This window comes from Jaculus jaculus, chromosome 18, assembly GCF_020740685.1.
Source record: "Jaculus jaculus isolate mJacJac1 chromosome 18, mJacJac1.mat.Y.cur, whole genome shotgun sequence".
NCBI classification, from domain to species: domain Eukaryota; kingdom Metazoa; phylum Chordata; class Mammalia; order Rodentia; family Dipodidae; genus Jaculus; species Jaculus jaculus.
In genome coordinates, this window is record NC_059119.1 from 49,465,841 (window position 1) to 49,478,676 (window position 12,836).

Consider the following 12,836-nt stretch of genomic DNA (forward strand, 5'->3'; position numbering starts at 1 on the left):
CACCTGGGCCTCCCTTCTCTGCGCCAGCCTCTCTCCCAGCATTCCAATCTGGCAAACCCTTCTACCAATACACTGTGTGTTCTGCCCACTGTCAAGATAAGGACACACTGGTTAAAGGTACATCAGATAATGTCATCAGCGTCCAAATCATTATCCTGCTGCTTCACGAGGCACTCCAGGGCTGGGCAAGAGCAGGCAGGGAACTGCTGCTCCAAGGAGTCCCCTCGATTTTCTGAATTTCCCCCTTCCAGGTTGTAACTCCGCCACTGGCTCCCCCAGCCGAAGCCATTCTGGAGAGGGGCAGACCACTCCAAGTCTACCTGCCTTCGCTGCCCGCCAGCCATGAGCGAGCTTCCCTTTCTGACCCCAGACGGGGCTGGAAGTTTACAACCGAACAGAAGTTCCCACAGTTCCTTCGAGGAGGCTTCTGCTGCTGCCTTGGAGCCCCGGCACAGCCTGGGGGTCCTCCACGTCTCCTATAGCGTCAGGTAAGTCGCTGCCCCCCCCCCCGCCCCCGCTGGAAGCTGAGGTTCCCATCCCCCTTCCTGCTGTCTTTAAGTGGGTGGGTGCCCTGGGGACATCTTTAGCAGATGTGGGGGGGCAGGACTGTTGGTGAGAGATGAGAAGCAACAGCCCCCCTTCCTGGCCATCTACCACCTCCCTGTGTACAAGGGGAGGGAATGGAAAGTGAGGGTGCTGGGCTACAAGGTGGGTTGAAGCCTGTTGAAGGAGAGCTGTGTCCATCTAGAAAAGTGTTTTTATCTATCTATTTATTTATTTATTTACTTTGAGCTAGGGTCTTGCTCTAGCCCAGGCTTACCTGGAATTCACTATGTAGTCCCAGGGTGGCCTCGAACTCACAGCGATCCTCCTTACCTCTGCCTCCCGAGTGCTGGGATTACAGGCGTGTGCCACCATGCCCGGCACAAACAACGTTTTAGTTACCATCCCACTGTCCGGCTGAGAGACCTGGCATGCAGATAAGCTGCTGGGTGACACTTTCCATAGTAGGTGGCCAACCTGTAATCATTACTCTACCAGGGACTTCAGAGCAGGTCACAGAGACTGAAAGACAGTTGAGAGCCTGTCCAGTGGTGTGGGGAGATTACTGGGTTCTGGGCTGGGGAACAAGGGTTTGTCTGGTCCCTTCCAGGACCCCACATTGCCTTAGCCTTTGTGGGGTTTCCTTTAAAGCAATCGTGTCGGGCCCTGGTGGGACATCAAGTCTTGGCGGCAGCGATGGAACAGGCAGATCCTCAAAGATGTCTCCTTGTACATGGAGAGCGGGCAGGTGATGTGCATCTTAGGGAGTTCAGGTAAGCGTCAGGTGGACTTCCGGCTTCCCTTCCAGTAAGGTTCTGGAGAAGTTTTTTTTGGCTTTATTTAAGCATGACCTTGAAGAAATAAATTTAAGTTGTAGTAAGAAGGCCGCAGGTTTCGATTTCAAAGTTGTAATTTTAATTAATTAATTTGCGTGTGTATGGCCATGCTGGGGTGTCTTTGCTGCTGCAAATGAACACCTCCCAGCTTTCTGTGGGTGGCTGAGGTATTGAATGTGGGCTGGTGGGCTTTGCAAGAAAGCACCTTTAACCACCGAGCTGCCCCCCTCAGCCCCAGCAAGTTTGATTTTAGAATGAAATCTAACGGCATGTCTGATTGTGAGGTGTTGAGACAGACCCTTGTAAAAGTGGGAAAGCCTACCTACATGTAAGTGAACGTTTGTTTGCTTGTTTCTGGTCTTGAGGATCAATCCCCAGAGCCTTGGATATGCCGGGTAAGCACTCTACCACTGAGCACTTGCTGCTGCCTTGTATATGAGTCCATATTTCTAAGTATAGAAAATCCCGGGCTGGAGAGATGGCTTAGCGGTTAAGCGCTTGCCTGTGAAGCCTAAGGACCCCGCTTCGAGGCTCGGTTCCCCAGGTCCCATGTTAGCCAGATGCACAAGGGGGCGCACGTGTCTGGAGTTCGTTTGCAGAGGCTGGAGGCCCTGGCGCGCCCATTCCCTCTCTCTCCCTCTATCTGTCTTTCTCTCTGTGTCTGTCACTCTCAAATAAATAAATAAATAAAATTAAAAAAAAAAAAAAGAAAATCACTGATGGTATAACTAACATCTAAAGGTATTCAGCAAAAACTTCCTCTATCTGTACCCTGCCTAGAGATAAGTAAAGGAATTAAATAAGCACAAAATGTCCATTTAACCCCAATATTTGATCCCACAGATACTTTTTTTTTTCATGATGATGCATTTCAGACATGCAGTTGAGAATGAAGAATAATACTGAAGAGGTCATGTATTAATATCAAGCCTTATTAGCATGCTATATTTGCTTGAGGTTCCTTCCTTAAGGAATGGAGCATTTCAGATTAAGTTGAGGACGTCTATGTGTTTATTCCCATTCTCGTCCTCTTTGCAGAGGTAACTCCGACATTTGAGTCTGACTTCCTTGCTTGTCACCCTCAAATCAGCTAGTCGTGGTCCTGGAAGGACTTGCCTTGTGCCCAGGAGCTGACAGCTGTCCATCCTCAAACCCGAGCCAACATTTGCAGCAGCTCGGGGGATGGGTGTCCTGGCCCGGAGGGACTCTATGTGGCACGCCCCCGTGTCTACCACACCGAGTTATCCTGCATATCTTCATTTAAGGATTCTGGGAAATCGGCTCCATAGAAGCCTCATGATTACTTCCACTGTCCACGTGTACTCCCCTCTCTCCTGGAGACAGGCAATGCAGAGTTAGGCATGGCACGCATTTGGACACAGTCTGATGGTTTCTCCCAAGACTGGGCTGGAAGCTTATTTCACATTGTGGAAATGTCGAGAGACACTGAGATTCCTTTTCTTTTCTTTCTCTGTCTCTTTTATTTATTTATTTATTTGTTTTGTTTTGTTTTGTTTTTTGAGGTAGGGTCTTGCTCTAGCTCACGCTGACCTGGAATTCACTATGTGGTCTCAGGGTGGCCCCGAACTCACGGCAATCCTCCTACCTCTGCCTCCCGAGTGCTGGGATTAAAGGCGTGCGCTGCCATGCCCAGCTTGACAGTGGGATTTCTAAAAGGTGGGGCCTAGTGGAAGATCGTTTTAAGTTTGCCATGTTAGCATACAGCCAGAAGGCTGTCCTCAGAGCTGAGCAGATGGGGACACTCAATGTTGAACTTCAAGTCTCCAGAACGGAGCTAAAAAAAAAAAAAAACTTTTTCTTGGGCTGGAGGGATGGCTTAGTGGTTAAGGCATTTGCCTGCAAAGCCAAAGGACCTCGGTTTGATTCCCCAGGACCCACGTAAGCCAGATGCACAAGGGGGCACATGCGTCTGGAGTTCATTTGCAGTGGCTGGAGGCTCTGGCACACCTGTTCTCTATCTCTCTCTCTCAAATAAATAAAAAAATGATTTTTAAAAATACTTTTTCTTGGGGCTGGGGAGGTAGCTTGGTCTTTAGAAGCAGTTGTCACGGCAGCATGAGGACCTGAGTTTCCCCAGCACCCATGTAGTTGCTGGGTGCGCTGCCTTGTGCCTGTCATCCCAGAGCTCAGGAATCAGAGACCCGCTGGGTCCCCGGGACAAGACGGCTACTTGGGTTACCTGAACCAGTGAGCTCTAGGTTCAGTGAATGATGGTGCCTCAGTAAAGAGGCAGAGAGCAATTGAAGAAGACACCCACTGTCAACCTCGGGCCTTCACACACACACACACACACACACATATACACATGCGACGTGCACACATACTTGAACATGCACACACATACACACGTACACACAGAGATGCATACAATGCTCATGCAAAACATGTTTTTCCTCCTGGACATGACACGGCTGTTACATTCATGAACTCACGACAGCTGCAGTTACCAACACCAGAGTGAGCCTGTCAATACTTCACTCTTGGTGGGGGAAGGCTACATGAGACCCCCAGACCTTCCAGAGCAGCTGACAGTTGCTGGGAGAGGGACAGTCACTTTCAACAGTGGAATAGCCAATGCTAAGTTGCCCAGTCCAGGGTAAATAACCTTCCACTCATGATCATGCAAGCAACCATAATTTAACTCAATTGTGGGTGTTTTATTTTTGTTTATTTTTATTTATTTGAGAGTGACAGACACAGAGAGAGAAAGAGACAGATAGAGAGGGAGAGAGAGAGAGAAAGAGAGAACGGGTGCCCCAGGGCCTCCAGCCACTGCAAACGAACTCCAGATGCGTGCGCCCCCTTGTGCATCTGGCTAACGTGGGTCCTGGAGAATCAAGCCTCAAACCAAGGTCCTTATGCTTCACAGGCAAGCGCTTAACCTCTAAGCCATCTCTCCAGCCCCTCAATTTTTTAAAAGTTTTATTTATTTATTTTGAGAAAGAGAGAGAGAAAATGGGCATACCAGGGCCTCTAGCCACTGCAAATGAACTCCAGACACATGCACCACAGCTTACACGGGTACTGGGGAATCAAATGTGGGTTCTTTGGCTTTGCCAGCAACCATTTCTCCAGCTCCCCAGTGGTTTCTTTAAATATATATTTTATTTTTATTTACTTATGAGGTGGGGGGAGAGAGAATGGGCATGCCAGGGCCTCCAACACTGCAAATGAACTCCAGATGCGTGCGCCCCCCTGTGCATCTGGCTAACGTGGGTCCTGGGGAATCGAACCAAAGTCCTTTGGCTTTGCAGGCAAATGCCTTAACCGCTAAGCCATCCCTCCAGCCTGCAAGTGCTTTTATTGTTGAGTCATCTTCCCCATGTCCCCATTGGATTTTTTAAAAATTTATTTGAGAGAGAAAGGGAAAAAGAGGGAGGGAGAGAGAGAGAATGGGTGCATCCAGCCACTGCAAACGAACCCCAGACAGATGCACTCCCTTGTGCATGTGGCTTACGTGGGTCCTGCAGAATCGAACCTGGATCCTTTGGTTTTGCAGGCAAACGCCTTAACCGCTAAGCCATCTTCCAGCCCCTGGATTCTTATCCTAAAAGTCTCACTTAAAGTCTAGCCTTGGGAAACCCCAAACGGAAACCAGGGGAGCTGTGCTAGTTCAGTCACCTCAAGCATGATGCAGTCACTTCTTTAGCACAATGCTGCAGGAATGGTGTGCGTGCGTGCATGTGTGTGTGTGTGTGAGTGTGCGTGCACACATGTGTTCATGTGTGTGAGTGGATGTGTGTCAGGGCACATGTGTGGAGGTCAGTGGGCAATTTGGGGTATCAAAACTAGTCTTTTGGGTTGAGACAGCTCAGCCATTAAGGTTTTTTCCTGCAAAGCCTAACAACTTGGGTTAGATTCCTCAGTACCCTCCTAAAGCCAGATGCACAAAGGAGATGCATCTGGAGTTGATGTGCACCAGCCAGAGGTCCTGGTGTGCCCATTCTCTCTCTCTCTCTCTCCCCTTGCAAATAAATAAATAATATTTTAAGGCGTGATGGTGCATACCTTTAATTCCAGGGCCTGGAAGGCAGAGGTAGGAGGATCATTGTGAGTTTGAGGCCAGCCTGGGACCACTGAGTGAGTGTCAGGTCATCCTGGGCTAGAGTGAGATCCTATCTTGGAAAAAAAAAAAAACAACAATTTTTTTTTTTTTTAAATAGCCATTTAGCTGGGCGTGGTGGCGCACGCCTTTAATCCCAGCACTCGGGAGGCAGAGGTAGGAGGATCACCGTGAGTTCGAGGCCACCCTGAGACTACATAGTGAATCCCAGGTCGGCCTGAACTAGAGTGAGGCCCTACCTGGAAAAACCAAAACTAAAAATAAAAAAATAAACTTGCCTTTTGTCTCATTTTGAGACAGGATCTCTTGTTATTAGTATCCACTGCTACACTAGCCTGGCTAGCTGGTCTGTGAGTTTCTGGGAATTCCTCCTGTCTCCTCCTTCCATCTTGCCATCCACATGCTGGGATTGCAGAAGTCCACCATAGCTTCAGGTCTATGTGGGATCTGAAGTCTGGCCCTCAAGCTTGAGCGACAAGTGGATGCTCTTAGAGACAGCTAACTAGGCACCAGCTTCTTTCCCCCCGAGGACTAAGCTAGTAATACCTGCGGGAAGCCTCCAGGCATTTTACTGAGCGCCCAGCCCAGTAGTCTACGCTTCCAACAAGCTCTTCCAGGGATGGCCATGCGCCTGGCTGTCAGAACACGTGGTCAGAAGGCTTTCTCCGCAATACAACCGGACAGTCCCCCCTGGTACCACAAAATGAAATGCAGATGTCCTGGGAAAGGGGGGGAGAGAGTAGTGAGTGGGTAGTCAAATATTTTCCAAGAGTCCCGGCTTTCCCCTTTTCACCCCGAAGCAATTGTGAGCGCCAAGTACGCACACCTGGATTCCAGCTCCACCGCTGTACCAAGGGCATCGGGGCCAACTTTCTTGTGGCCATTACTCGGTGGACACTTCTGGGGAGGGTGTGTGTCTGTCCCCCTTAGCAGTCCACTCCAGGGCCCTCTCTTGTCGCCCTCCCCAGGCTCCGGGAAAACCACGCTGCTGGATGCCATATCCGGGAGGCTGAGACGCACGGGGACTCTGGTCGGGGAGGTGTGCGTGAACGGATGCGCGCTGCGCGGGGAACATTTCCGGGACTGCATCTCCTACGTCCTGCAGGTGGGTGCACGCCACCCCACCATCACCCTGCCTCGCTGAACCCCCTCCCCCCGCGGAGGAGACCCTTCACGTCCCCTTTGTCCGTCCCGGCAGAGCGACGTCTTTCTGAGCAGCCTCACGGTGCGGGAGACACTGCGCTACACGGCGATGCTGGCCATCAGGCACGGCTCTGCTGACTTCTTCAACAAGAAGGTGGGTGATATACTTTCCTTTTTTCTTTTTTTTTTTTTTTAATTTATTTATTTGAGAGCGACAGACACAGAGAGAAAGACAGATAGAGGGAGAGAGAGAGAATGGGCGCGCCAGGGCTTCCAGCCTCTGCAAACGAACTCCAGACGCGTGCGCCCCCTTGTGCATCTGGCTAACGTGGGACCTGGGGAACCGAGCCTCGAACTGGGGTCTTTAGGCTTCACAGGCAAGCGCTTAACCGCTAAGCCATCTCTCCAGCCCTTCTTTTTTCTATTTTAAGGAGGGGATGGGGAGGCTGGAGAGATGGCTGAGCCCTTAAGGCGCTTGCCTGCAAAGCCAAAGGACCAGGGTTCGATTCCCCAGGACCCACATAAAGCCAGATGCACAAGGTGGCCCGGGCTTCTGGAGTTCATTTGCAGTGGTTAAGGGCCCTGCTGCGCACATTCTCCCTCTCTGTGTGTCTCTGCCTCTTTTTCTCTCTCAAGTACATAAATGATTTTTTAAAAATATCTTATTTTTATTTGTTTACTTGAGAGAGGGAAAGAGGCAGAATGAGAGAGAGAGAGAGAATGGGTACATCAGGGCTTCCAGCCACTGCAAATGAACTCTGGACACATGCGCCACCTTGTGCATCTGGCAGATGTGGGTCCTGGGGAATAGAACCTGGGTCATTTGGCTTTGCAGGCCAGCCCCTTAACCGCTAAGCCATCTCTCCAGCCCTGATTTTATTTTATTTTTTTTTAATTATTTTTGTTTATTTTTAATTTATTTATTTATTTGAGGGCGACAGACAGAAAGAGAAAGAGGCAGAGAGAGAGAGAGAGAGAGAATGGGGGCAAACGAACTCCAGATGCGTGCGCACCCTTGTGCTCTTGTGCTTCTGGCTAAAGTGGGTCCTGGGGAATTGAGCCTCGAACTGGGGTCTGCAGTTGTCCCAGGCAAGCGTTTAAGGGCTAAGCCATCTCTCCAGCCCTTATTTTATTTTTTAAAAGAAGGTGGATGACCTGAGGTTGGGCAGCAGTGTGGGGGACCACATCTTCCATCACCCCTGTCTCGCCCGTTCTCTTTGCTTTCACCCCTTCACTTTGCTCAGTCACACGTACCTGTTGGTCACAAAATGTGCTCTAAGTTTTAAGATACATGACTGGACTTCAGGTACTCAGTGTAAAAACAAAACAACAAAAAAAGTGAAGTAAAAGTTAAAAACATTAATGACAGGTTGGAAGGATATTTTGTCTACTAATAATATTAAAATTCATTATTTCACTTGTTTCTTTTTACTTACTAAAATTTTGGGTGCCAGAGTAGTCCATTTCTCTGTGTGACTTGCATGGTCTTTCATTTGGACCTTGCTGTTCTGCAAAAAAAAAAAAAAAAAAAGGCTTTTGAAGGTTATGACATCATCTCTTCTTATCCTTGAATAGGCTTCAGCCAAACTGGTTGAAGTTCCCAAAGGAAGAGTCTATGGAGTTGTCAACTCCCTCTAGATTCCAGTCTGTATTATTATTATTATCATTTATTTATTTGACACACACACACAGAGCTGAGTGCAGGTAGAGAGAGAATAAGCATGCCTCCAGCCGTTGCAAATGAACTCCAGGTAAATGTGCCACCTTATGCATCTGGCTTTACATGGGTCCTAGGGGAATTGAACCTGGGTCCTTTGGCTTTGCAGGCAAGCGCCTTAAACTGGTAAGCCATCTCTCCAGCCCTGGAGTCTGCTTTTTTTTTTTTTTTTTTTTTTAATGTTCCCAGTTTTGGAAGTAGTGCCAGGTAAACCCTCTGTGTCCTTTTCTGGAAACTGCTCAGAACCAACCTGGACTGTGATGCCCCAGGAGACCCCAGGGAATAAGGGCAGGTTGAGCTGCCATCTGTGGAAAGGCACGGTGCCTAGGATAGGGAGAGGGCGCAGCTGGTCAAGAGCTTGCCCCACAAGCATTGAAGACCCAAGTTTGATCTTTAGCACCCTTGTCAAAGCTAGGTGTGGTGCCAGGCCTATAATCCCAGTGAGCTGGAGAGGAGATGGCGGAGGGGGTGGGGTTGCTGACCAGCTAGTTAGCTAGTTAAGTTTTGTGAAAGACCCTGCTACAAAAAAAAACAAAGGTGGAGAGTGATCAGGAAGACCTCTGGCCTCCACCCACACATGGGCACACCAAAAACAAAAACAAAACCAAAACCGCACAGCTTCCTGGGAAACCTATTTGTTATTATGCCTTAGCTTATAATAAAGCCTTCTGTTTGAGAATTCTGGGGGACAGATTTCCGCGCAGGGCTGCCTTTGCAGGGTAGCTGCTCCTCACACAGAGATCACTCGCCCTTTCTTCTCTGGAGGTCGCCTCCAGTGCTCAGAGGTACTGCGGGGTTCCTGTCGCCCCACGCGACGCTCTGCCCTCGCTGGCACGGCAGGGAGGATTCGCTCGCAGTATCACTTCTCCTTCTGACATCAGCCCTAAAAGGGGACATTACGTTCATCTTGCAGGACAAGAAGCAGACCCTGGGGTGGGAGCCCAAGTTCTCTCTCTGTCTTGCTCATGGGAGTTCAGTCCATGGTGGGGTTGTGGAGGGGGGGGTCTTAGTATTCACAGGCTTGGTGTTCTCTGCTTGCTTGAACATTTCTCTCTCTACAATGGGTAGGGTGGGAACAAACAACCTTACATTAAGAATAATCTTGGGGGGCTGGAGAGATGGCTTAGTGGTTAAGGCGCTTGCCTGCAAAGCCAAGGGATTCAGGTTCAATTCCCCAGGAAGAACATAAGCCAGATGCACATGGTGGCTCATGCATCTGGAGTTTGTTTGAAGGTCCTGACACACCCCCCCTCAAATAAAATAAAATAAAATAATTTAAAAGAATATATATTTTTTTTGTAGTACTGGTGATTGAGCCTATGTTTTTGCACATCATGGCCAAATACTCTACCAATGAGCTTACCCCCAGTCTCCTGAATTAGTAGTTAGATAGCAGAAAAACAAAAAAGTCATGAACAGACTCTTCAGTCCTAGGGTGCTATCGCGAGCATCTGAAAAGGCCGCATGTGTAAATATTCAGCCATAGGTGTGCTGGAATTGGCTGATGGGAAATTTGCCCTCCAGTGGACAGTTCTGCCTGGCACAGGGAAGCTCTAACTGTCCTGTGAAGGTTGGTACAACACACTCGACCCTGCTTGGGGTTTTTTCCTAAACAAATCCAGTCCAGCACGTCTGGAATCTTTTATTTTTTTATATTTTTGCTTATTTTATTTATTTATTTGAGAGTGACAGAGAGAGAAAGAGGTAGATAGAGAGAGAATGGGTGCCCCAGGGCCTCCAGCCACTGCAAACGAACTTCAGACGCGTGTGCCCCCTTATGCATCTGGCTAACGTGGGTCCTGGGGAACCGAGCCTCGAACCGGGGTCCTTAGGCTTCACAGGCAAGCGCTTAACCGCTAAGCCATCTCTCCAGCCCACATCTGAAATCTTGATGAGGCAATGTAAAAAAGAGTGGCGCACTGGTTGCAAATGGAGACAGCTCTGTCCTCAGAGGACCTGAGAATACAGTGAGGCTTGATGTGAACGGGCCGCAGGCTGGTAGCTGCTTTCAGACTCAGCTCTGCTAAGGGCAGGACCTGGGCCAAATTAGGAAGCTTTCTGAAAGTCCGTCGTTTCCTCACTAATAAGTATAATAATGCATCTCTCCTAAGGTTGACGGGAGGAAGAAATCAGATTATGTGAGAGCAAGTGCATAGCTAGGCTGCAGAATTCCCTCTCCAATAATAGACGCGAAGGCAAGCAAGTTTTGGGCTGGAATATGAAACAAGGGAGAGACTTCAGCTGGTGTCTCCTGGGCACCCAGGAGGGGAGATCACTGTTTTTTTTGTTTGTTTTTTTTTTCTGGTGTCACAAAGATTAAAGGAGGCTCAGGAATCTGCCCTGGCTTGTGAGCACCCAAACCCAGTCATATCAGGGAAACCTCAGTTCTAGGGTCCTCGTAGCAAGAGGAGACCCTTTCTCTCTTTCAGGTCATATTAGACTAGCTTACTTGTGCATTTTACCTTCTCATCGCCCCTTTGCATCTGTTGCAGAAATGCCCTTATTGTGGCCAAAGCTTCATTTATGCCCCCTAGCCCATCCCTTCTCTGGAATTTTGCTCCATAAATATTCTCCTCTTTTCTTATCACCTAGTGTGCTGTGCTTAGCTTTTGATACAATGCATTGGTTTTTTTCTTTCTTCTTTTTTTTTTTTTCCCGTTTATAACAGAGGCATGATCTCATTAGAGGTGATGGGAACAGATTCTTTGCCATGCACGTATTTTTGCCTCCTTCTGTCTGTGTCCTCCAGGGCTTCCTACAGATGGAGGGAGCCAGGAAGAGAGGAGTAGAGGTAGAGATTTTTCCAACAGGTCTCTGGGGATGAGATGATCCAAGAAAGGGAAGAGGGAGAGGGAGGGAAAGGCAAGTCTTTTTGAAAGGAAAGCCAGAAAAAAAAACAAAAAACCAAAAACTTTTGGTTGTTATGGGTATGGGAGCTGCAAAAAAGGAGAGGGGCTACAGTGAGCTGCAGGATATATGTACAGTGAAGAGGATTGGAGAGGAAATTTGAAAAAGTATGGTTGTGTATTATACACTGAGTCCCCTTTGAAGTCCTTGAAGAGATTCAAGTAAAGATTGGAATTGTTTTTAATTGCTTTTGGTGGCAGGATTATATTCCTTTGAAGCAAAACCATACTCAAATCAGACCACACGAGGCTCCAGGACTTACCTGAGTAATAAAGGCGAAAATGGGTTCACTTCAAACCAAATTGGATTTTTTTTAAAAAACACATGAAACATTTATGATAATAAAGTTTCAAAACCAAAGAGCACTTAACAACAACAACAAAAAGCTGTATTATAATTATGTTTGGGTTGGAATGAAAATAAGACACTTCCTGGTGAATTTCCTTGAAGCAAGTCTAAGCATTTTTAGACACTCCAGGGATTTTAAAACATATTTATTTAAATTTGACCCATGTATTATACATTAAGCCAAGTTGTTTTTTTTGGCTTTTTAAGGTTTATTTATTTTTAAAATTCTTTTTTATTTATTTGCTAGCATAGAGAGACAGAGGAAAGAGAAACAAAGAGAGGAGAAAGAGAGAGGGAGGGAGAGGGAGATGAGGGAGAGACATTGGGCATGCTGGGCCTCTAGCCACTACAAGTGAACTCCAGATGCATGTGCCACTTTGTGCATCTGGCTTTATGTGGGTACTGGGGAATTGAACCTGGGTCATTAGGCTTTGCAGGAAAATGCCTTAACCACTAAACCATGTCTCCAGACCTTTTTTTTTTGAAGTAGGGTCTCACTCTAGCCCAGGCTAACCTGGAATTCACTCTGTAGTCCCAGGCTGGACTCAAACTCAGGTGATCCTCTTACCTCTGTCTCCCAAAGGCTGAGATTAAAAGTGTGCACCTGCCGGGCGTGATGGTGCATGTCTTTAATCCTAGCACTCGGGAGGCAGGGGTAGGAGGATCACCATGAGTTCGAGGCCACCCTGAGAATTCAGAGTGAATTCCAGGTTCGCCTAGACTAGAGTGAAATCCTACCTTGAAACCCCCACCTGCCCCCAAAAAAGTGTGCACCACCATGCCCGGCTTAAGTTAAATTGTTTAAAAAAATATATATTATTTATTTATTTGCAAGGAGAGAATCCCGGGAGTACTGGGGATAGGACCTGGGCCAACAGGCTTTGTGATCAAGTACTGCTAACCGCTGAGCAATCTCTCCAGTCCCCACTTCAAATTTTACTCTGATAGGCTTGATCTCTCCAGAGTGTGGCAAGCCTAAAGGTGGTCCCTGAACTCAAGGGAGGCCCTGCCTCTCACCAATCACCTATAGCCGTGGACTAAAAATAGCCTCCACAACAACAGGCAGCCGTCCAGGGCTTTGTGTCTCCTGCAGGTGGATGCAGTCATGGCAGAGCTGAGCCTGAGCCACGTGGCTGACCAGCTGATTGGCAATTCTAAGTTTGGAGGCATTTCCAGTGGTGAGCGGCGCCGGGTCTCCATCGCAGCCCAGCTTCTCCAGGACCCCAGTAAGTGGGATGCCATACCTGTGACAAGCTGG

General features: G+C 48.2%; 1 protein-coding gene across 1 annotated transcript in view; it reads left to right on the forward strand.

Moving 5' to 3' along the window:
- The first annotated feature begins 342 nt into the window (after positions 1-342).
- Positions 343-12,836, forward strand: part of Abcg5 (ATP binding cassette subfamily G member 5) — a 28,909-nt gene continuing 16,415 nt past the window's right edge. Inside the window, exons 1-5 of the mRNA XM_045137812.1 lie at positions 343-488; positions 1,195-1,316; positions 6,432-6,568; positions 6,662-6,760; positions 12,672-12,804. Coding sequence (XP_044993747.1) covers positions 343-488; positions 1,195-1,316; positions 6,432-6,568; positions 6,662-6,760; positions 12,672-12,804 — 637 coding nt within the window. The remainder of the gene's footprint in view (positions 489-1,194; positions 1,317-6,431; positions 6,569-6,661; positions 6,761-12,671; positions 12,805-12,836) is intronic.